General features: G+C 41.3%; 1 protein-coding gene across 4 annotated transcripts in view; it reads left to right on the top strand.

Moving 5' to 3' along the window:
* The window catches only part of LOC143369986 (uncharacterized), a 113,709-nt gene that overhangs the window by 84,877 nt on the left and 5,752 nt on the right, over positions 1 to 23,080 (top strand). For 3 of the 4 annotated variants that reach the window (XR_013085542.1, XM_076814563.1, XM_076814551.1), the window contains 8 exons: positions 9,221 to 9,387; positions 11,145 to 11,218; positions 11,298 to 11,396; positions 17,569 to 17,917; positions 19,321 to 19,581; positions 19,675 to 19,825; positions 20,336 to 20,447; positions 21,768 to 22,854. Coding sequence is in view for 3 of the 4 variants with exons in the window: in XM_076814563.1 (XP_076670678.1) it covers positions 9,221 to 9,387; positions 11,145 to 11,218; positions 11,298 to 11,396; positions 17,569 to 17,917; positions 19,321 to 19,581; positions 19,675 to 19,825; positions 20,336 to 20,447; positions 21,768 to 22,854 (2,300 nt within the window). In the remaining variant the exon portion in view is untranslated. Of the gene's footprint in view, positions 1 to 9,220; positions 9,388 to 11,144; positions 11,219 to 11,297; positions 11,397 to 17,568; positions 17,918 to 19,320; positions 19,582 to 19,674; positions 19,826 to 20,335; positions 20,448 to 21,767; positions 22,855 to 23,080 lie in introns of those variants that run through there. The other variant, XM_076814573.1, reaches the window with a different exon arrangement.

The following is a 23,080-nucleotide window of genomic DNA, read 5'->3' on the forward strand; positions in this document are numbered from 1 at the left end:
TAATTGACCGCTGAAAATCCGGTTATCTACCGATTTTATGTTATAACCCGTGGACTGTAAAATATTTTTTTATCAGATGATAGATCTAATTAAAAGAAGTAACTTTTGTCTTGAAACTTTTTTTCTATCTCTTACACTTCGCGAGTTATAACACAAAATCGGAAAATAGCCGAATTTTCGAGGGTTAATTTCATCCCCTTCGAGTGGATTTGGGCAGCAAACAAAAATTGCGTTGTAATCGGGAGGAAATCCTCTACGTTTTCGCAAAGTTTCAGAATTTTTTGGATTTTCGAGGTCGGGATCTTCCCTTGTGAGAAGGAGAGAAGTGTGCGTTTTGTTCTGGGCCTGATAGTGGACTCATCGGTATGACTTTGCTTAGCAGACCCTGCTTTCGATCCGGAGAGGTTACACAGTGGCGGATTTGAGGAAAAGGCCCAGGTGGCAAACATTCTGGAACACCCTGTATAGGGGTGCTCGGGGCTGGTAGGCCAGTATTTTAGTGTTTGATTTTGTAATCAATTATGTGGACGAAATATCATTAAACCGGTTAGTATATTTGATAGGACATACATTTGGCTATCCGATTAAATTTTTAAAGTTGACACAATGTGAAAACAATTAAAATATTTTAATGTTTTTCTAACACCTTTCGTGCTGGTCAACCAGCCCCTTGGTCGGGGTTGGTAGACTTACAGTATGAGGTAGGTTGACTGTAGGTACAATCGGTTAAAAAAATGCGATTAGCAACTTATCTCAGTGGTAATACAATAACACAATGTCACAAGAGTTGTTTCATTGTAAAATATTAATTATCTTTCCTTCACATTTTAATAATAAACTGAAAATCTTTTCAACTTAAACATAAATTATAATGTATTTATAACATAGTGAAATTTAAACAAAAGTAAAATTCGCTTTCTGAATAACAAAATAACAATCTAAACCTTATTAACGTTATCAAATCAAAAAAGATTTCGTTAGCATATTAATGTATCTTCCGATTAACGGTGGGAATTTCCGAAATATTGATTTAAAACAAAATGCCGGCTATTTGAAGTTGAAATCATGATTTTTTCGTGCAAAAATTCAGCTCAATATTTCGGAAATTCCCTCCGTTAATCGGAAGATAGGTACATTAATATGCTAACGAAATCTTTTTTGTTTTTTGATTTTAGATAATCTGGTTCCGAATGGCAGTACTCACCGCAAAATCAAAGTTTTAAAAATGCTTCTTGGATATCGGTTGTTACTTTATTATAAACGTAAATATTTTTCTACGAAAAAACTACCAAATATTCTTTAAATGTTGCTCTTTTAAGCGCAAAAAGTTTTGTAAAAATATATGCATCCGCTTCTTCAAAAAAAATTCACAAATATTCGCCTCTTTTCGGCCGCCAGACTAGGCATAACCCCTTAATGAATTTTCACTTCCTTGACCTTCCATATCTCAATCTTAAAACCTCAACTTCAAAAATCTCGCGTGATTGATGTCTCACCATAAGGTATCCTTTGGTCTAAAATTCGGTCCCAAAATCGTGGGACCAAGAAGAGGCGAAAAAAGGCCTCATTTTTGTGTCACTCTTTGCCACTGATTTTATAAGGTTGGATGAACCAGGAGTTACGTAACATAGCAATCAGTTGTTGAGGGAAAACTTCGGAGAGAGTGGAATCAGTTGAAGGTACCCTACTGTGGCGAGTGCCGCGGAGGTATCGGCACAGTGGTGAGGGTATTTAATGGCGCTGTTGTGTTTGAAAAATGCTGGATCTTTTGCGTGCGCGGAAATGAAAAATGCAGGTAGAAACGTTTATTATTCGGACTGCAACCGGAAGAATGAATTTGCAGTAGGTGCTTACGGTGACCGGCAAGAAACGCGGCGTAGAAATTCTTGGTTGCAATGTTACGCAGTAGAACTTCGATTATATGGAATGTTAAGGAGTCTTGCCAGATACATAGCCGGCGAACGTTCATAATTGCTCCCTAGAAATTAAAATTCCCCGCGAATGTATCTTAGCTAGAAGGCGTAGTTTCTTAAAGCCGAGTAGCCATCAAACATTCGCGTTGAAACGTTTGCCGAACAATCATCGTCGATCCGTCAATGACGCTGCTAGTCATTCAGTCGCGCACGCGCACGAACAGCGAATTTCCTTTTCCTTTGATACACCGACGCACAGTGTTTCCAAATCGCTAAAAAGCGGCAGAGCCCTCAAAACGTACTTCAATTTAGTCAGAAATCGGTGCTCGGGGGTTTTCGGGTTTGCTGATCACGAATCTGAAGTCAAAGTTGCAAAAACCTAATGGCAGATCTAATAACACTGGTGTAAACGTTGTTTTCAAGTTAATTCTTGTAAAAATTGATTACTTTCCGATTTTTTACTAACACGATATAATTGTTAAACGTCATATTTAAAAATCAAGATGTACACCTTGTTGCGTGCAAATTAAGCTGTATTCCCCTCGAAAAGAAATTGATATGTTCGGAAATGGTGCCATAGCATCTGAATAGTTACAGCATTTTCGGTACCGAAAATATCTCAGAGATTCGTGGACCGATTTGAATAAAATTTTCCACGAATATTCTTAAGGTTATAATCTGCTACTTGTCGAGGCGATTTTTCGATTGGTGCCTTGTTTTTTTTTTTATCAACAAAATAAGATGAGAACTTGGGTCGGAAGTCACGTGCGTGACTCTGAGTAGCTGCTGTTTTTTTTCAAAAAATAAATTCTCTCAAAATCGGCGTCGCCGGAGGACTGGAGCTTATAGCTTTAAGAATATTCGTGCAAAATTTTATTCAAATCGATCCACTAATCTCTGACATATTTTTGGTACCGATATCGAATTTCTTTTCTAAAAGAATACAGCTTAATTTATGCACGAAAAGGTGTACATCTTGATTTATTAATTACGATGTTCTTTTATATGGAAGAGAATCATAAAGACGACTATTTTCCGACCTGCCGAGGGTACGTAATCCCTTAAATCGTGTTACATCGTGGCGAAGAATGTGAAATAATCACCGCAGCAAATGCAAAACCTCCCACGCGTGCTTATAATAGATTCTTTGTGATGAACCCCTTGAACTTCGTTTCCTACTTCACGATCGTCTTTCCTCCTCGTCGTCTGGTTGCCAGATACGCGCTGGAAAAAATTAACAGCGAGTGATGTAAGCGAAACGAGAGAGCGGTGCTCGCTGTCTTCGCGAAGAGTGGATCTTTCCTAGGAATTGTAATTAACCGCTGATAGGACAATGTAACACTAATCGAACTCGCCTGCAACCTCGTTCTATTAGCTCTCCTCCGATACAGTGCTCCCCTTGAAAGCGCATTCTGCGATCCATCGCATTTCATACGCTTCAACGTTCGAGCATAATTGGTTCGACGGTTTCGTTCCAAGTAGAAAACGCAAGAACCCCGAAAGCATTGTGTCGGGAGGAATGAACAGGGAAATGCACGGGGACATAAAGAATTGAAGAAAAATGAGTACGAAAATGAAAGAGCGTTGTTTAACCTCTTCCATTGTGCAACGTTCGCGCAAAGACGTTCCTACGGGGTTCGTGGCGAAACAGTAAAATAAATCTCCATGAAAAACTTCAGTAAAGTAAAAAAATTACGCCAAGTACATGAAAGCAAATAAATCACAAAAAATAGAAGAGAATAATAATTATAAAATAAGAAAGATGTGAAATGAAAATGAGCTGCACGTACATAAAGGTAATGATAAATACAAATCAATATTTTAATACGAATAAACATTTTATTCAAAATACTTGGCGCTGCGAAACAGAAAAAATGCTAATTGTCCTCGTATTAATAATTTACAATAACTCCCTTACAATCTAAAATACATAAATATATACATATTAGAAACGCAGACAGATATTATTCTACATATATTTAATTCTAATGTCATACGTAGCATATTCATGAACGCACACACAAGAAAGAAAGAAAAAGATTAATTAATGCAATTTATACATATTTATTCAGTTTAGCGGCACCAATTCGGGACGCAGCGCCAAGTATTTTGAATAAAATGTTTATTCGTATTAAAATATTTATTTGTATTTATCATTACCTTTATGTACGTGCAGCTCATTTTCATTTCACATCTTTTTTTATTTTATAATTATTATTATCTTCTATTTTTTGCGATTTATTTGATTTCATGTACTTGGCGTAATTCTTTTACTTTTCTCAAGTTTTTTATGGAGATCTCACTCCTTTTTACAAAGATAATTTGCATAGAGAATGACTTCGGATAATTTTCAATATTATAAATTATTAGTATATTATTAATTGATGACTGGATATTTTTTTCATCCTCTCGGGGTTATTTTTTTTTTAAATATATTGCATTGTCATCCAAACTACGCACGCCTGCAAAGCTTCAAGACAATTGGATTGGTGGAATTGGTTTAAATTGTTTTTTATCATTTCAATTAAAAAGAAATTCATTTATGTGTATATTTGTAAAAACACGTTTATAACTTGGTTATAACTTGACGGTAAGGTGTCAAAATTTGGAGTAGATTGCATAGTGAAGATAGCGATTGACGAACGAAACGTGTGTTAGTTCTGTTTTGACTGAAGGTGTGCGTGTAACGCGTAGGGTAAATGTCCCAATTACTGCCAGCGTGTCCCTATTACTGCCACTTCCTTTATTTTACTTAATAAACACGCAACATATAAAGAATAGTATAAAAAAGAATTTGTCATAAAATTGGGACTGTTCTTCTTATTATTATAGTACATTCTTTATACGTTACATTTTTTTAAAGTGAATTAAATAAAGTGGCAATAATAGGGACACTGACAGTAAATGGGACATCCACCCTATACGTATTATGTTTGTCGAAAAATTTCTCAAAGAAGACGAAGGAAAAGGACAATTTTTTCTGACCGTTTTCGACAGATCCATGAGACGATATTACGATATCTCGGTTATGCGCGGGCCGATTTCATTGAAATTGGTCTTATTCGAAAGCTTATATGCGGTTCACATCAGAAAAATGCCTTTAAATTTAGGAAATATTGCAGGCGTGATGAGATATTAATGAAATAAGTTTCAGGTTAGGTTGGAATAGCCCGGCGACGAGTAAACGATAGCGGCAGCGACAGTCGACATACACAGGGTATCTTTCCTGTACTTTCTTTCCTTTCCTTTACGCCGAGACGCTACCGCGTCTCTAGATGGACAATATCGCGCACGTGTCGACGTCACGTGTATTTTGGCGAGCGCAGGAGAACCGATTTCATCCTCGCCTGTTCCTCGTGCTCGCGGCGACCTGACCATCGCAATTCCGCTCGCGAGCCACCGAGCTTGCTCCATCCAACTCGTCATTTTAAACACGAACATCCTCGCAGACTTCTTAAGTCACTCGCATCCGTAAACCGTTAAACTCGCCGTGGAACAAGAGGGTTTTTCTGGCCAAACGGGTCTTAGCGGTCCGCCGTCTTGCAACCGATTTTACGCAAGTCCAGCTCCCAAGCATTTCTACGCGCTCGCGGCAAATTTGCTCGTGGAGACGTTGGCGCGAAAACGGGATCAAGCTGGTATCGTCGAATCGGATTATCATCGGCCTCTTATCCTGTTTTGTCAAGCCTCTCGAGGCCACTTCCCCATGGACTCCGGTTGTCACTGTATCAAAACATTCGAAGTGGAGTTTCAGCTGGCGTTATCGCGGCGATAACGCCGCGCCCCAAGGTCGCCACCGGGATAATTGGCCAAAGTCGTCGCGGCATTGTGTAACGCGCCGGATAACCCTCGCGATGGTCACTTCCAGAACATTAATTCCTCTCTGTGCGCACCATCGTCGCGCTGGCGAAAAACTACCCGAGGCTTTTCTAAATCGATTCCCACAATCAGCCCCGAAGTGGACCGAATTTTTAGAATCCGTGCATCGCGAAACTTAAGTCGCTGAAGCTTATTAAAAGCAATTTCAGCTACGGACATTCCAAAGTCCATGGAGGGTGGCGCAAAGAGCACGGCCCCGAGGGTACTTGGGGGTAGGATAGCGCGGGTTTAATAGGGAATGCTTCGTGGGAGTATTTAGGTCGGTATTACGGGGGTTTATTGATCGCAATATGGATTCAGTCGGTCGCGGATTACCTTCTGGCATGACTGATTTACTCTGTTCGATTGACCTGGTTTCTGTTGTTCGGTGGGACGCGAACGTCCCTGCGCATGCAATCGACACTGCGCTACGCCACTAGTTCTATTAATAACTTAGGCGTAGTTTGCAGTCGCAATAAGTGCCCGAGTAGCGCATACGTAATGGCTAGATATCTCTCGACTTAGATATCAAAGCAACATAGATTTATGGCTTTCGCTCCATCATTTCCTGCCCCCGCCCGCCACGCAAATGCGTGCGGGCTATGGTAAGGCGCACAACAGGTTCTCAAATAGTCGCCCTATCGCGGCCAGGCCTCTGATAGACATGCCTCTGCCGAGTTACAATAAATATTGCGCGCGCGAAGAATGGTGGAAGTTAATGCATCGAGCGCTGAAGGAATCTAGCGTTGAACAGTTACGTAAGCTTCGGACTTTTTGCGGCAAAGCGAGGGAATAAGGCTTGAAAAAGCCAAGGCTGATAGCGGCACAGATGGCGTTTTTAGTAGCTGCTTCGCAGGCGATCGGGTTAGGCTAATGAGAATCGTAAATTTCTGACACGTGACGAAACGTTTCTCTTTAAAGCAGAAACGAGCATCATGGCCTGGAGTCTAGAGTAGTCTAGGCCATATCACGTGCAGGCAGTTTTGTAGTAGGGACATGCGACGTTGGCTCTGCTTCCTCTTTTTCATACGCCGCCTTTCTGCTTCTCCGGACCATCTTTTTCCAATCATATTTACACAAAGTCTACTCTGTATTCTGGGATACAGAGCACGTTGCCCTAGTTCGATCAGAGAATTCGTTAAAACGTACTATGAAGCTGGAGAAAGTTGTCTTCTGGGAGCCCTCTTGCGGAATAACGATCACACCGTTTTAATCCTGTTAATAATTTTATCGAGCGAATTGTTGGCAAACCTCACTGGACAGTGCTCGAGGCAGAAAGTAACTTAACAACTTGCAACATTTTATCCCAGATCAGATTGAATGAAAGGAAGAAATCAGCGAAACATCAGGTGTTGCGTTTAAAGTTTAAATTTTAATGTAATTTCATAAATTAAGTTTAGCTAAATTAATTTAGTAAAATTACATTGCAAACCCAATCTATAATTGAATGCCACGGGACATTCTATCGCCTAATAACTTCCAAAGGAGAATATCCTTGAACCTCCAATATGCACATTATTTGCCCTGAAATATTAGCGAATGATTACTTGCTTGGTGCATAATCATCACTGTGAATTATTTATTTATACCAGTACCAACTGCAGGTATGCTTCTTCACCTGTGCTTTAGGTGGCCAATAAGCGTTCACCATTCACGATACAGAATTTCGACATTGCAATCACATTTTCCAACGTTTCAGGTGAAAAGCGCGACGTTTCATGAAATTATCGATGTTTCCCAACAAAAGTTAGCCACGTTCTCAAAGCCCACGCCCCACACCCCCTCCGTCAACCCGCCGTTAATGACCCGCCAGTTTCCTCGCGCAAAGAAGTCAAATTTGAATAGCTCCATCCTTCCGCTCCACAAATTCGTTCTGTTCGAGCACGACGGATATAAATATACGAGCGTGTTTCCACCAGCAGCGAAAAGGGAAGGGTTCCCTATCGCTCGGAACACGAGCCGCCTAGCGCGCGGTGGAAATCGCTGGGAATTATTTTCGCGGTCGCGCGCGATGTTCGGCGGGTTGACTCACGGCCCGGGCGCGCGCGGAAATTCAGATGCGCCGCAGGATATCTGCATTCACGGCCTTTTTCTGCGCCGCGAAGAAAAGCGGCTCGATGACGAAACTCGATATGAAACGCCTCCGCCTTCCGATATCTCGAGGAATGGCAGGCCACGGTAACTCTCCCTGCCCGAGGGAGATTCGGAATGGAGTTTGTAACCCGATCACCGTGAAAATTTCGATCCCGTTCGATCTTCTGCGAGCTTAAATTGGGTTTACGCGTGTGCGTTAAGGGGGGGCCTTCCTAGTGCGACGGCTGAAAAGAATTCTGAGTTTTTGGGGAATTAAAAGAAGAAGCGAGCATTCAACGTACCGTTTTGCACGTTTGCAGCTTTGTTCTGTCAGCTTTTTAGGCTATAAAAAAAATTTGCAAGTAAAAATGTTCATTTATGGCGGAATAGAAGCATCGCGAGGAAAACAATATTCTTCTACATGCCACTTATTATGGTTGTCGCTACGGTTACATCCACAGAGGTTCGACAGAAATTTGCGGAATGACAGCATTTTGAAAGAAATGTTCGATTTTTACTGATAGCTGCTTTCGATCTGTGAAATTATTTTTTTATAAGATAGGAACTCATCCGTGGTTCTAACCACAGCGACAACTATAATAAAGAAAATAAACCTTAGTTTTTCCATTTTTAATGACTAGAACAGTCCCCACGCTATCGTTTGATGGCAACGGATTTTTTTTATTTTTATATATAAAAATAAAAAAATATATATATAAATAAAAAAATATATATATGCAATACTATCTGGCCTTTTGCTTGCATATTAAGGTATATATATATATATATTTTTATTTTTATATATATATTTTTTTATTTATATATATATATTTTTTTATTTTTATATATATATTTTTTATTTTTATTTATATATATATTTAGGTATGTTTCAAGTAATATTCAATTTTTTTGTGCTTTTTTATTGCATATATATACATATATATGTATATTAATATGCAAGCAAAAGGCCAGATAGTATAACCTTATAGTTTTTGTTAAATAAATTCCCGAAGATGGCGTTGGAAAACTGTTCTAAATTTTATTACAATATCCTGCTGAAAATTCTGCCTTATCTTCTAATCTCTATAAGAATTACTTTCGCAGTGATTGGTTATAAGCGTGCTGAATTCTGATTAAGTTGGAATCAGCTTATAGTCTCGTTCTCCTGGTGTATTTCTACACTTTTCTAATTCCCATTTCTAACGTCAGCGATTTCAATTAATCTCCTTCTTTTGGAAGCGCCGTGCACGACGAAGCCGCGACACTCCGAGTTTCGGTAATCCGAATTCCAGCGAGTGTAACCTAGCTCGCCTCCTGCTGGTAGACAATGCCGAGTTTGGGAACTAATAAGCAGTATCGACTTACGTATGTTACAGCAATCCAAGAGCTTCACGGAACATGGCGGAGAAACATCGCCGCGACAGCCTCAACACAAACATCGTGACCATGGGGGAGCTTGTGCCCACCGTGGCCGATAGTCCGAGGAAGATGGACAAGATATCCATCATGAGGCTGGCCGCAGCTTACCTCCGAGTGAAGTATGGTGAGTCGAAATCTCTATCGGTTGTAATAAACAATCCCCAGCTACGCCATTCTGCCCTCCACCTCCGGTACAGCTCAGAGAATGTTTGCAAGGGGGGTAATTAAAAGTTGGCTTTAGCAGAAAATTGCCATCTGGAAGCACTTAGGCTTTCAAACTTACAAGCATTTCAACTGTCGTGCTCCGAGCTGTGCGCCCAGATTTCCATCGAAACTTGAAATCTCCAACGCTCAAGGTTCGCACAGCGAAACCAGAGTTGGGCTAATAAATAATTATTCGACTAAATTTTTATAAACATTGTCTGCGCATTGCTAGTGAATCTACTGAGACACTTGGTTTTTGAGACGCTGTTCGGCAGACTTCAGGGATCTGCGTACTCTTAAATTACTATTTTGCACACTTGTTAGACCTCGCCCGGAGTACGCATCGGTTTATTTGGTCGCCACGCAATGTAAGATATAAATTAATGTTAGAGAGGGTGCAGCATAAATTTCTGCGTTTCGTTGCGTACAAGTCTGGACGTAAGATGTCGTATAACGATCACGAGTACACGCCCGTCTTGAAGTTGCTTAACTTGAAATCACTTGAAAGTAGGAGGGTACGCATTGACTTTCTGTCCTCAGCTCCTTCAGTTAATTAATCTTTATGCCCCTACAAAATCTTTGCGGTTCAGACAATCCTTTTAACCATCGGTTTATAAGTTGAATCACGGTTTCTCAGACCCGATAAATCGTATTTGTAATGCTGCAAACGCTTTTGCCGATTCTCTTGATTTTTCCACGGAATCAACCTATTCCTTTAACAAGGCTCTTGATAAACTTATGTAAACTTATGTAACCTCGTTGTGTGTGAGTTTATAGTGTGCGAACCATTTACCTACTTTAAGTATTGTATGCTTTTTTGTATGCGCTGTGTATTGCTATTTCTTTTTTCTTTTTGTCTTTTTCTCTGTGTTTGCTCTTGTACACTAATGGGACTTTATCCCGTATATATTATAATAATAATAATAATAATAATAATAATAATAATAATAATAATAATAATAATAATAATAATAATAATAATAATAATAATAATAATAATAATAATAATAATAATAATAATAATAATAATAATAATAATAATAATAATAATAATAATAATAATAATAATAATAATAATAATAATAATAATAATAATAATAATAATAATAATAATAATAATAATAATAATAATAATAATAATAATAATAATAATAATAATAATAATAATAATAATAATAATAATAATAATAATAATAATAATAATAATAATAATAATAATAATAATATTAATAATATTAATAATAATAATAATAATAATAATAATAATAATAATAATGCCCAATTCTGACCGAAACCTCGAATCAGTGCAGTGGCGCACCCAGAGGGGAGGGGAGGAGATTAATGCAACCACAACTAAAGTAATTCAAGTCATTCAAAAGACAAACGATTAAATATTAAAAAGAAGAAGAGCTGGATTTTATTCTACAAATAAATTTCTTGTATAATCACCCAAGGATTTTTATTGAATTTGCATTAAAAATATTCTTATCCCATTGACTCGGCTCCCCGAAGGTTAAACCCCCTATTGCGCCACTGCATCAGTGTAATATCCCCGCGTTTTAAAGATAAAAAAAATCGAGATGAGATAAAAGATCGAATAGAATTGAAACATTTCCCAACGTTCGAACCACCCTTTCGTTGTAATTGATCTGTACACGTTTGTCTGTCGCCTCGCAGCCCTCGGACAAGGTGCACTCGAATTCCTGCCCCGAGAACTCGGCGAGCTGGACTTGGAGCAGTTCATCATCGACGTGAGTACTCGTACATCGATGCGGTCCTGTTATCGTTACACGTTGAACGCGTTAAAATCGTTTTTGTTAACCGTAACAGAACTTGATCGACAGCGGGGGCTTCTTCATCGTGGTCACCACTACGGGGAAGGTCGTCTACGTCAGTCAGAAAATCCAGGACCACCTTGGTCACACGCAGGTAAACATTTCATCGCCTACTCTCTCTCTATCTCTCTCTCTCTCTCTCTCTTTCTCTCTCTGCGCTCATCCGAAGGACTCAGAGTCAGCACGCCTCGTCCAGTGCTACTCGAAGGCGAACTTTACAGCATTCTCATACGAAGCCTCCTCGGTTTTATGTCTTTCATGTATTCTTCACCTCTATTGCAATATTTATCGCTGAAATATACAAGCCTGCCTCGCGCTCACCATCTATCCCCGAGGACAAGAGCGATTCTTTAGTAGATGGAGTGCTACGCTCGCCGCCACTGCATTTTATTCGTGTGCTAAATCTACTTCGACAGCGACAGTGAGGAATGAAACGTCTTTAAGCGGCGGGTAGCTGTAAACATTTCTATATTCTGGCCGGCGCGCCATGAGCCCTGCTGGAAAATGAGGAGCAGCCACGTTCTTTACATCCTCTTCATTCGATTTGTTACTTCAGCGCCATGTTTATCGCCCGATTATACACGCAATTCTGTACACGTAGCCGAGGACACGAGTGGTCTTATGATATGCAGGATTAAAGAAATGAATGTTGTATAATTTCATCTCTCAAACGCGATATTTTATTCGGCTTTCAAATCCACTTCGTAGTCGACAGGGAGAAATGAGTGCATTGAATGAAGGATGGAGGAGTGAGATCTATTGTGTCGCCTGGAGGAATCCCTGCGATCTTTCAGATACGTTCGAATGTATTTAATAAATCTTAAAATCCTTTCCTACGTTCAATATTGAAAAAGTTCATTCGATGGTGCGAATATCGTTCGGCTATGGAAGGATTAAAATTATAGTGCTTTATCTTTGCGAGCAGAGGTTCGCAGGAATTGTTGCAGTGACCCAATGATTTTGGGAACTTCAAAGCATGTCCATGCGATCTTTTCTGGTCCAACTGTTACGCCGATATCGAAAGGGTTGATAAAGGCCTGTAGCTGCAGTTGCATCTCATAGTTGCAGTGGAAGGTAGCCTGCACTAAGGGCGCGGTAATATCGATCAAATGAGAGTAACGCAAACGCGACTCCATGGCAACTGCTATACACCCTCAACCCTTTTGCAGTTTATCAAATACAGCTACGAATTTTCACGGGAGAAATTCACGATTCTGCATCGTAGATCCTTAATCCCATCTGTTATGACTTCATTCACAACACGTGACTACGGTTCTCTCGAATTTCAATTTTCTAGTTCCCCGTTCTCAACATGTTTCGCACCGTGGTATTTTCCGTTTCCCCTGGGACCTCAGAAAGTAGTAAAATTAAACTACGATATTCAATCATAAAGTAGTAGGATCGTTAAAAGACCCCGTGATTCACGAAAAACTCATCGCAAATTTTCCGGGGCCTTGTGCACAGATATGTATTATTATAAAAAAAATTTTAAAAGGCTCCACGGTCCACGAAAACCAAATTTTTTTAGGGCCTTATACACAGATATTTATTATTATTTAAATTTCTTTAAAATGCCTCACGGTCCAGAAAAAACTCATCGCAAATTTTTCGAAGCCCTATGCATAGATATTTATTATTATAAAGTTTCTTTAAAAGGCTCCATGGTCCACGAAAACTCATCGCAAATTTTTTATGGCCTCATGCACAGATATGTATTATTATAAAATTTCTTTAAAATGCCTCGCGGCCCAGGAAACACTTATCGTAAATTTTTCGAAGCCCTATGGATACATATTTATTATTATAAAATTTCTTTAAAAGGCTCCGCGGTCCACAAAAAGTCATCACAATTTTTTGATGGCCTCATGCACAGATATATATTATTATAAATTTTTTTTAAAAGGGCTCCGCGGTCCACGAAAACTTATCGCAAATTTTTTATGGCCTCATGCACAGATATGTATTATTATAAAATTTCTTTAAAATGCCTCACGGTCCAGAAAAAACTCATCGTAAATTTTTCGAAGCTCTATGCTTAGATATTTATTGATATAAAGTTCCTTTTAAGGCTCCGCGGTCCACCAAAACTCATCGCAAAATTCGTATGGCCTCATGCACAGATATGTATTATTATAAAATTTCTTTAAAATGCCACGCGGTCCACGATAATCTCATCGTAAATTTTTCGAACCCCTATGCATACATATTTATTATTATAAAATTTCTTTAAAAGGCTCCGCGATCCACGAAAACTCATCGTAAATTTTTCGGGGCCTTATGCAGAGATATTTAATATTATAACATTTCTTTGCAAAGCCCCGCGGTCCACGAAAAGCTCATCGTAAATTTTTCAAAGCTCTATGCATAGATATTTCTATAGAGATTATGCATATAAATTTATTATTATAAAATTTAGAAGTACATATAAATGCGCTTTTTAGCCCCGCATAATTTTGAATCCGTTCCCGCGAAAGTTCACGCCGGCCAAAATTTCTGTGAATTTGAACGTAATACAGTATAGGACTCTTAAAAAAAAAAGGAAATTAATCGCGAAGTCACCTTAACGTACCTACTTTTACATTTACAAAATGCCCCCCCCACGATTCGTTCACACTACCATCCTACAACGCGTGTAAAAAGCGTTCAATGTAAAAGAAACCATCGACGACTCTTGATCACCCTCTGATTTACCGTCCCAACGTTTTGTCTCGCGTATTCTGCTCGTCGCTGTGTTTTTATGTCCAACATCGGGTTACGTGACAAAAGCGCGATGCCCTATCGAAACGTTTACCGCACGTGTCGCTGCCGGATTACATCTGACGGAATCCGCGGGATTGCGAAGAACCGCCACGAAGCAGTGGGCGAGTTACTCTGGGGAATAAAAGGGAAATACGTGAAACGATAGTTAAAAGGCAGCCTTGCAAGTGCAACGTAGCGACGAAAAGGTGCGAAAGATGGAAGCCAAGTGCGTTACGACAGAGATTTTTACACGCCATGTTCCCTGCACTTGTTACGCAACGTCGGCGGAACGGCAACAATTTTTCCACGCTTCAATCGCGGCACGTGTGCCCGGCTATTTTTTGAAAACCCGTTCAGAACTCATTTCACTTGAACAGCGTCGTTTCCAACGAATTATTGAATCGCGACGTATGGGACTATGGCTCCTCGTCCTTGCAGCAACGGCTTCTTCATTATCTTAATGAAGGAAGTTTATTAATGGAAGCTCGCTAATCGATCAAGCGTATAATATTCGAATGAAAGCATCTTCTGAGCACGGAGCTGCGAAGTTCCTATTATGTTTTGAGTTAACGCGCAATTCTGAATGATATAATGCATTACCTTCGTGCTTTTAAGGGAAAAGAATCCTTGGTCATAATAGCTGGTTGTAAGAATATAAGTGAAGATAAACTTTACGAATGTAAAGAGACACGCGAGGTTGAATAATGAGATTTAAACCACTGTAAAGGTGTGGGATCAAGAACCCACATAAGAGAGAGCCTCGAATTAGGAATCGGCTTTGGCGACATTGGTAAGGCGACGGCCCAGTAACCCGAGGGACCCGAAGATCGTGGGTTCGAATCCCCATCGCCCAGGATCTTTTTTCCGTGGAATGACGGAACCAATTTCTACAAACTGAGACTCCTTGCAAACAAATCTAATTAAAATAGGGATTAATAATGAACTCATTGGATGTTGGAATACAAAAATTCTCCCTTCAAAGAAGAACTCAAAAATATCTTCCATATCGGATGAACGCTGCGAAGAAAAACTTCATCGGTAATGAATGAAAAATAGTATAAATACTCTCAGTACTTGGAAATCTTCGGTGCAATGCAAATGGACTCGCTAAACATGCTCCGGCACAGCAATAAAGGCTACAAAATTACCACCAACACCTGCAATTACTCCCTAAGAAGCTAACGCGACTCAATTCAAAGTACCCTTAATGACTCTGAACAACCACATAGACAGAGACGTCCAAAGAGAAGAAGATCCATCCCTTGGGGCCCTTCAACCTGTCTCTTTCTCGTAGCATTGACCCAACGAAGCTGTTCCTCGTACCCAGTAGAACGCCTACCACCGTCGCTGATAAAATACACCACATTACTCGCGGTCGGTATAAATACACCAATAAACTCTCGGAGAAGACCGTTGCATGCGCGTTGCACAACGGGCACCGCTAACGAGCTCCTCGAGCAGCGGTTTATAAAATCGAGGCGAGTAGCGCTTCTGTCCATCTGCGAGGAGCAAAAGTGTCTCCGTTCTATCGATCCACGTGGTCGGCGGAGGAAACCGTGTTGGCGCTCCAGATTCGAGTATAACGATAATTCGACACTCGGGCGTAACGAGCCAGCTCGTCGGCCGAGTATCCGACTTCGGGGGTGTACGAGGACACCGTCGGGGACGGCCGCCCCGGCGTTGGAGGAGGGCGGCCAAGAGGATCCACGGCGCGCGGAACGGAGGCGGCTTGTTTGCACGGGATCCTCCAGGCTTTTTTTAAGGAGATACTCGCAATCAGGCGGTATTGTTCTGTGGAAGGAACCGCCCGCGGTGAAAACGAGCACCGTCGCCGACGTGGTGCACCGTTGGCCGCGATTAAATCGCGACGGGGCTCACCGGATGCAGAAGAGGGCCGAGGAGCGTGGACGGCTGGGTCTATTGTGGAGTATGAATGCAGATTTGAACGGCGATCGAACGCTTTTCACCCCTTCGCGTGGACTTCTCCAGCGCTCGGTCGGGTCGAGAACGGGCCGCTTCAACGGATTCTTCTTCTGCGGGGGTGTTTTCGGGATTTGGCGAGAGCCGGGATCTGGGGTGGAGTGTGTAGATGTCTAGTAATGAGGGTGGGAGGCAGCGTAATAGTTTTAAGAATGGGGAAAGTTTTTCTTGCGAGTGAAGCTCTATCCGCGTTAACCCTTCCTGGTCACGCTTGGGCCCGATGCACCCGCTTTTTAACTTTGGAGCTTGATGCCGGTAAATTCCTGGCTTTGAAATGGCATTGGCCTGACTTTTTACGGAAATTTGAGGTTTCCTCTTACTGGGGAGACCGTCAGTTTGTGAATCGGACCCATGTGTGACCAACGCGTTAATTCTATCGAAAAAATGAAATTTCTTTTCTCTAAGTCGAGAAATTCACTGGAATAAAACGTACTGTACGTAGCTGTGACAATATTTGTTTCCCCTTCAAGTTACATGTGTGTATAATGAGTAACGCAGAATGCATATGTGTGCTGATTGCGCGAGAAAAGACTAAATTCAATTGTTTTCATTGTTAAATTACTTTCTTATGAATAGTAATAATAATTATTTAATAATAATAATAAATAGTTATTTCTCTAAATTAAACGTGGCTTTTTACTACACAATTGGCCATCTTCAGATCTCAACAGAAATACCTTTTTTTAATTGCACAGTATGAAACTGTATATTTTTTAAAAGGACTATATCTCGTTAGTATCAGCCACACTCTGCATGAAAATTAGTTGAAAAATAAAAACGGTTATTATTGTTTTAGTAAAAAAAACTCGTTTTTCAGGATTTCACACCTTTGCCATTTTTTGGCACACGTTGCCATTTCATTTCTCACTAAAACGCGACTATTCCATATTTCACAACGTTCAAAGTGTGTATTATAATTTTTGGAAGTCTATTGGACTGATACAGTCCGCACGGTAATTGTTTAAAAATCGGCCGGGTCCACTGGACCCGGTATGGCCGTCGCGTAACTTTACAGAAGCGTGACCACGTAGGGTTGAAGGAACAGTTATCGTTGGCTTATTGTCAAAGCGACCAAAGTGGCCAAGTCCATATTTCTGAATTTTAGGCAGACGCAAGTTTAAAGCTCAGTCTGTTAGAATAAATCAGGTACTGATTGGCAGCTATTGCAAAATCCATACCCCATGTGGATTTTCATTCTTTATTGATCCATCGCTGTAAAACACTTGAAGAGTAATTGCTTGCATTAATCCTTGCAGATTTTAGGATGGAACGACCTTGGACAGTTTTACCAACAAGCCAACGATGCAGTTCCATTAAAAGGGAACTATCCGTGTCCCAGAGTATCTTAAATATTGAAAAGCTTGTTGAGAGATCGCACCGATCCCTCGATACCATGTACCTGCCCCTGCTATTCTCTATTCTCTAACACGAATCCGTTCCAAGTTAACAGATCGTCCTTCCTACTCAAGCATCCTACAGTTTGCTTGCTCTATCCCCCGGCCAGTGTTGAACAGTGAAGTCGAACAATTAATCGAACACCGTTGCAGAGGGATCTGCTTGGCCACTCTCTGTACAACTTCGTCCATCCCCAAGATCGCGAGGAGCTGACCAAGAATCTAATCCCGGATGAGATGCAGGGAATGGCGGTGTCCTCCTTACCGCAGATCGTGGACGGTGCCAACGAGAACTCCAATTCCTCGGCGGACTCGGCGTCCCTGAGGAACGAGAGGAGACCGTTCCGGGAGCAGCGGCGGAGCTTCGAGCTGAGAATGCTTCACCGTACCGCGTCCAGGCGGGAGCACACGCAGTACGAGTGCCTGGAGATCACGGGGGTGCTGAGGCTCGCGGACGCTTGCAAGTGTCCCGAGCTGAACGCCACTCGAATGAAACACCGAGGTGAGGTTAACGATAGTCCGTGAAAAGTAGAGACCATGGTACGGTACGTGTAGTAAAAAAACACGTGTACACGGGTACACGTGTATTACATATATCCGTACCTCGATCCGTGTGGCTTTTAATACACGGGTACCCGTGCACTATTTCACGTGTATTAACGTATTTGTGTATTTTGATCAGAATTGGGCATTAACTACGGGAGAATGGGCAATGGCGGTCACTTAAGCAATAAGCGTAATAAAACCGAGTGATGTTTTTCAATTTTAAGGATTACCGTTGCGTCTAAAAAGAAACTCGCTTATTACCAGTAATGCCTTAATTTTTTCTATCAGAATAGGTAATCGATTAAATAAATCTTGTTAATTTTATAATTGTGTTATTAGTTAGAATCTGAAAGTTTGTAAAACCATACTTCCCGCATATTATTCTAGTAAATATATTTAAATACATTAATTCTTTTATGAATTTCGCAATCCCTCAGAGTTCTGGGATATCTATAGATATTAAAAATCAGACGAATCAAAATACGGATACGTTAATACACGTGTACACGTGTATTTAAATCCACGTGAAATAGGGATCTCTAGTGAAAAGCCCCAACTGTCTAAAACCAAAGTATCGCGGGGACGGCTCTCGAAGGCTGAGGCCTGCGCGAAACTTGGCCCTCCCCTATCTTCCCTTTACGTCGAGCCACCCCTTTGCCGCGGAGTTTTTTTTGTTATCGATGCCGAACCAAACGTCCACGGATACACCATTCGTTGCCACTTTAAAGTATTGTACCAGAATTCGGCCAGTTGTTAAAAAATATAATATTTACCCCGTGTAAGCAATAAATGTAGCCTTATATTTCCGGCGGTGTACTAAACAAAATATTTACAACGAAGCTCTCCACATAATAACGATCCGCGAGGCAATTTAAAATGAGATAATTAAGCACATGGCCAAAAGCAGTGCAACGGCCACGAACGGTACATCTACCCTGGCGTTGGTTTTCAAATGGGGATCGCAAATATTTACCCTAGCAACGTATTTAAATTTAGCTCGTCCCCATCGCCGGCGAAAGGTGTAGGCGCAGCTACAAGCGTTTCGCGTCGATTCTCCGTTTAACCTGCTGGATGCGTAACGAAGATCGGGGTTGGGGGTTGGGGGTGGGGGGGAAATAGAGATAATCTGGGAAGATGCTCAAATACTCTTCTTTCTTCGCTTCTCTTCTCACTCCTGTCCTTTCTGATTTATTCTTCTTCCTTTTTTGTTTGTTTGTTTGTTTCAATAAAAGGGAAATGCAATGTAAATGTTACAGTTTAATGGATTAAAGTTGGAGCGCAATGTGAGGTATTCCTTCTCCCCTAGAGGAAGCGCACATTTGAAGCGCGCGGTATTAATCTGTCGGCGTTGTCTTTCAGGAATCAGTACAACCAGCAACGACATCATTTTCGTGGGTCTGGCGCGGTTGCTGACGAAACGACCGATCACGGCGATATCGATAATGGACGCGAATAAAAACGAGTACGTCACCAGACATTTGGTGGACGGCAGAATAATTTACTGCGACCACAGGGTGTCCGTGGTGGCCGGCTACTTATCGGAGGAGGTCTCAGGTTTGAGCGCCTTCAGTTTCATGCACAAGGACGATTTCAGGTGGACCATGATCGCGCTTCGTCAAAGTAAGTCCACTCGTTTCTCCTTTTTCCTCCTAAATCGATCATGGAGCAACGAAACCACATCTGTTTTAACCATTTCTAACGATCCGTTCGCAGTGTACGATCGCGCGGAGACCTGCGGATCATCTTGCTACAGGCTACGCTCGAAAACGGGGGAGTTTATTTATTTACGTACTCACGGCTATTTGGAGTTCGATAAGGACACGCAAACTGTCGAATCGTTTGTCTGCATAAACACATTAGTGCCGTAAGTATTGCGACGCGTCTTGAAAGAAAGGCAGAATTTTCTTTTGCCTGGGATATTTCGAAATCGCTGAGAGGTATCAAAGAGAAGTTTAAACAAAGCTTGTGTCTTTTTCTTTGGCTACAAAACTGCGTAAGAATAATTCTCGAATTAAGGATTGGTGGCGAGGGTAACTTGGAATGTATGGATTCTTCGATAATTATTTTTACGCAATTTTTGTAGATGTAAATAAAGAAGCAGCTTTTCTTTAAACTTCTTTTCCACAGCTCTCACCGTTCTCGAGGTATTCCAAGAAAAAGAAAATTCTGCATTTTTTCAAGGGGTGGTTTCTCACCCTAAAATCGCACTGTAGCACCAAGAAAAAATAGGTTTATCTTACGGGTCAACTACTCTACTTGCGCGCAAAGTTGCATAATTTTCTGAATTTTCGGGTTGCCTAACTTCCCTTGTAAGATGCCCATTGCGCGTGTTCGTTTAAAAATGCGAATGGTAAATTCTTCTTTTCTCGATTAGAGAGGAGGAGGGTATGCAGCTAGTGAGGCAGATGAAGAAACGATTCTCGGCGACGGTGTGCGAGACGGCGACGGTAATGATCCAGAGCACAGACGATGCGTTGCGCGAATTGGTAATCCCTTCAATTAATATGCACTGACTGCCGCGTGACTGGGATGTGTCGCACCGTTGAGATTATTTCCGTCGATACGCCCAATTCTCTCTGATTTATAATTAAGTAAGAAGAACAGCTTGTTCTCATATTTATTTTACATGCACTCGTGCGTAGTGCAGTGCTCCTTCTCGAGAATTCTTCTTCGAGAATTTCTCGAGAAATTTTAGAATTTGCTTATTTCTTATTTCTCGAGAAATGCTGTCTTTCTCGAGAAACTGAAGTCTAGGAAATAGCGAACGTATAAACACATCTACAATTTATAATAAATCTTATTAGTAACATTAGAACCTATGTGCATTACAATAGAAAACCACAGTAGAGAAGATTCGACACTATTTACTGGTGCAGGTGCTCTTAAATTCCTGTTTAAAAATTTAGAAAAATTTTATACCTACTGAATTAAGTAATGAGTTTCTTGTGGCTACGAAAGAAAAAATATCGAAAAGAAGAAACAAAACTGTTGTATCCCTTACAATTTTTTTGCACATGTAATCCAGAATCGCTTCAAAAAGATTCAAAACACGCGCTTTTTCATTTAATATTCAAGACAGATATGTATAAAACGACAAAACAAATTCTAAGTCGCTAGACTTTTCGGAAAATATAACAGGAACAGTTCTCCTGAAAATACTGAAAAACTTACGGAACCTCAAAATGAAGAATTACCATTAAGAAAACCAAGAATTTATTATCAACCAAGAAAAAGATAAATTCCGGACTTGAACAAAGGAATTTCATATTTTTCAGTCGACTACAAGAAGGACACCCAATTTACCATAACTTTTGCATGTGCTACATACGATCATCCACTCAAAACGAAAGTAATTTTCCTACAGCTACACATTTTATCACAAAAGAAAAGAAAAGAAATAGATTAAAAACCTATTTTAAAACAAAAAAGTAATGTTTTGCTTTGCACAAATTTTGTATTAAATAAAAAATCAATTATATTTAATATCTGTTTTTTCATTTATACAAGTTTTGTGCAAATTCGACAGGAACGAACAATTAGTTGAAATTTTCTTGTGTTTTTGCTAAATATTATCAACATTATTCCCAAAATATAAATTTTGTATTATTTTCTGAATTTCTCGAGAATTCTCAAGAAGCATGATCTAATTTCTTATTTCTCGAGAATGAAAAAATATCGAGAAATCAGGAACACTACTCATGCGTGCACATGTTCTCAACGATAGTGGCCGTCCCAGTGCCCGCCCTGTACATTTCAACAAAACATCGTTGAGACAATGAAGAAACAATACGCAACGTCTGTTGTAGGCTTCAGAGTCGCAGCCATCGAATTGGAAGAGTAACGTGGAGGACCCATCGAAGACGCAGCTGGAGGACGCTATCACGCACTTGGTCAGCGACCTGTCGTCGTCCGTTTCCGAGGAGCGGCTGGCAGCGTCACCTGTACGGAACGAGCAATACGCGAAGGCGGTCATAGTATCGCAGCACTTGCCCCCAGCGTCCGCTCAAGCCAGCAAGATCGGTATCAAGAAGATCGATCACTACCTGGTGGTGCAGGGAAAAGGCAATCGAACGCCGAAAGACGAATCGAAGACCGGCAGCGACGGTCAACAGGCTTATCCAAGCGAGAAGCAAGAGGACACCAGGCCCTCTGGGAAATCAATGCCGACGAACCAAACGCAGGACGACGGTGTACAGGGCGCTCAAGATGAAGCAGCAGTTGTCGACAGGGTCGGCGGAATGATGGCCACGAATGAGTCGTCCGCGGAGCTTTGCATGAACGTCCCTCGCGATCCCGGAACGTCTCGCTTGGACGTTTCTCAGGGCACAAACATTTCGAACGCGGCGGAGGAGCCCGTTAAGTGTGTATCGAGCTCGTTGTGCGACAGTAACCCGTGCGAAATTAAGATCGAACACTGTATGGACGTTTTCGAGCGTGAACGGGGGAAAGCCATGGTGGATTACCTTGAGAATAACATAGCCGACAACAGTGTCAGCTCTGATTCGGAGCCGTGCCACCAGTACTCGTTGAAGAGGATGTACAGCGACGAGGACATCAGGGCAACTTGCAATAAGAAAAGGCACAGCAACGTCCCTTACGCGACGGCTGACGCGAGCGAGGAGCATCAGGGCGTTTCGTACGTCGACTGCAGGCCCTCTGTTAACGAGGAATACCCGGAGTTCTCGACGGGGTTTAATCAGTACAGCGACATGAGCTGTCAGCCGATGAAGGTCGCGGGCTCGCCAAGCTCGACGCTGAACGAGGTGATCGTCGACTACCAGCAAGTGGAGTCCACCGTGCCGCTTCTGCTCCTCAACCCCGGCGACGAGTTCATCGATCTCCACGATCTGAAAGACGACTCTCTGCTGAGCCTCGGCCTGGACGCGAATCCAGGTACCGCACACAGTACAGTAACCCTGCACTCATCTACCAACAAAGTAAAGAGCCAAATTTTGTATATTGCCAAAGAGTGGGTGGCATTTCTCCTTCCATTTACGAAACACTTATCCGAGATGCGATCTTTAACTGCATTCTCTCAGAGTCGCACGCAACACACGCCGAGCACACGGGGCGAGCCGTGTATCCCGGCAATGTCAGTGTGCATGTTTTGCATTTATAT

The sequence above is a fragment of the Andrena cerasifolii genome, chromosome 1 (assembly GCF_050908995.1).
Source record: "Andrena cerasifolii isolate SP2316 chromosome 1, iyAndCera1_principal, whole genome shotgun sequence".
Classification (NCBI taxonomy): Eukaryota; Metazoa; Arthropoda; class Insecta; order Hymenoptera; family Andrenidae; genus Andrena; species Andrena cerasifolii.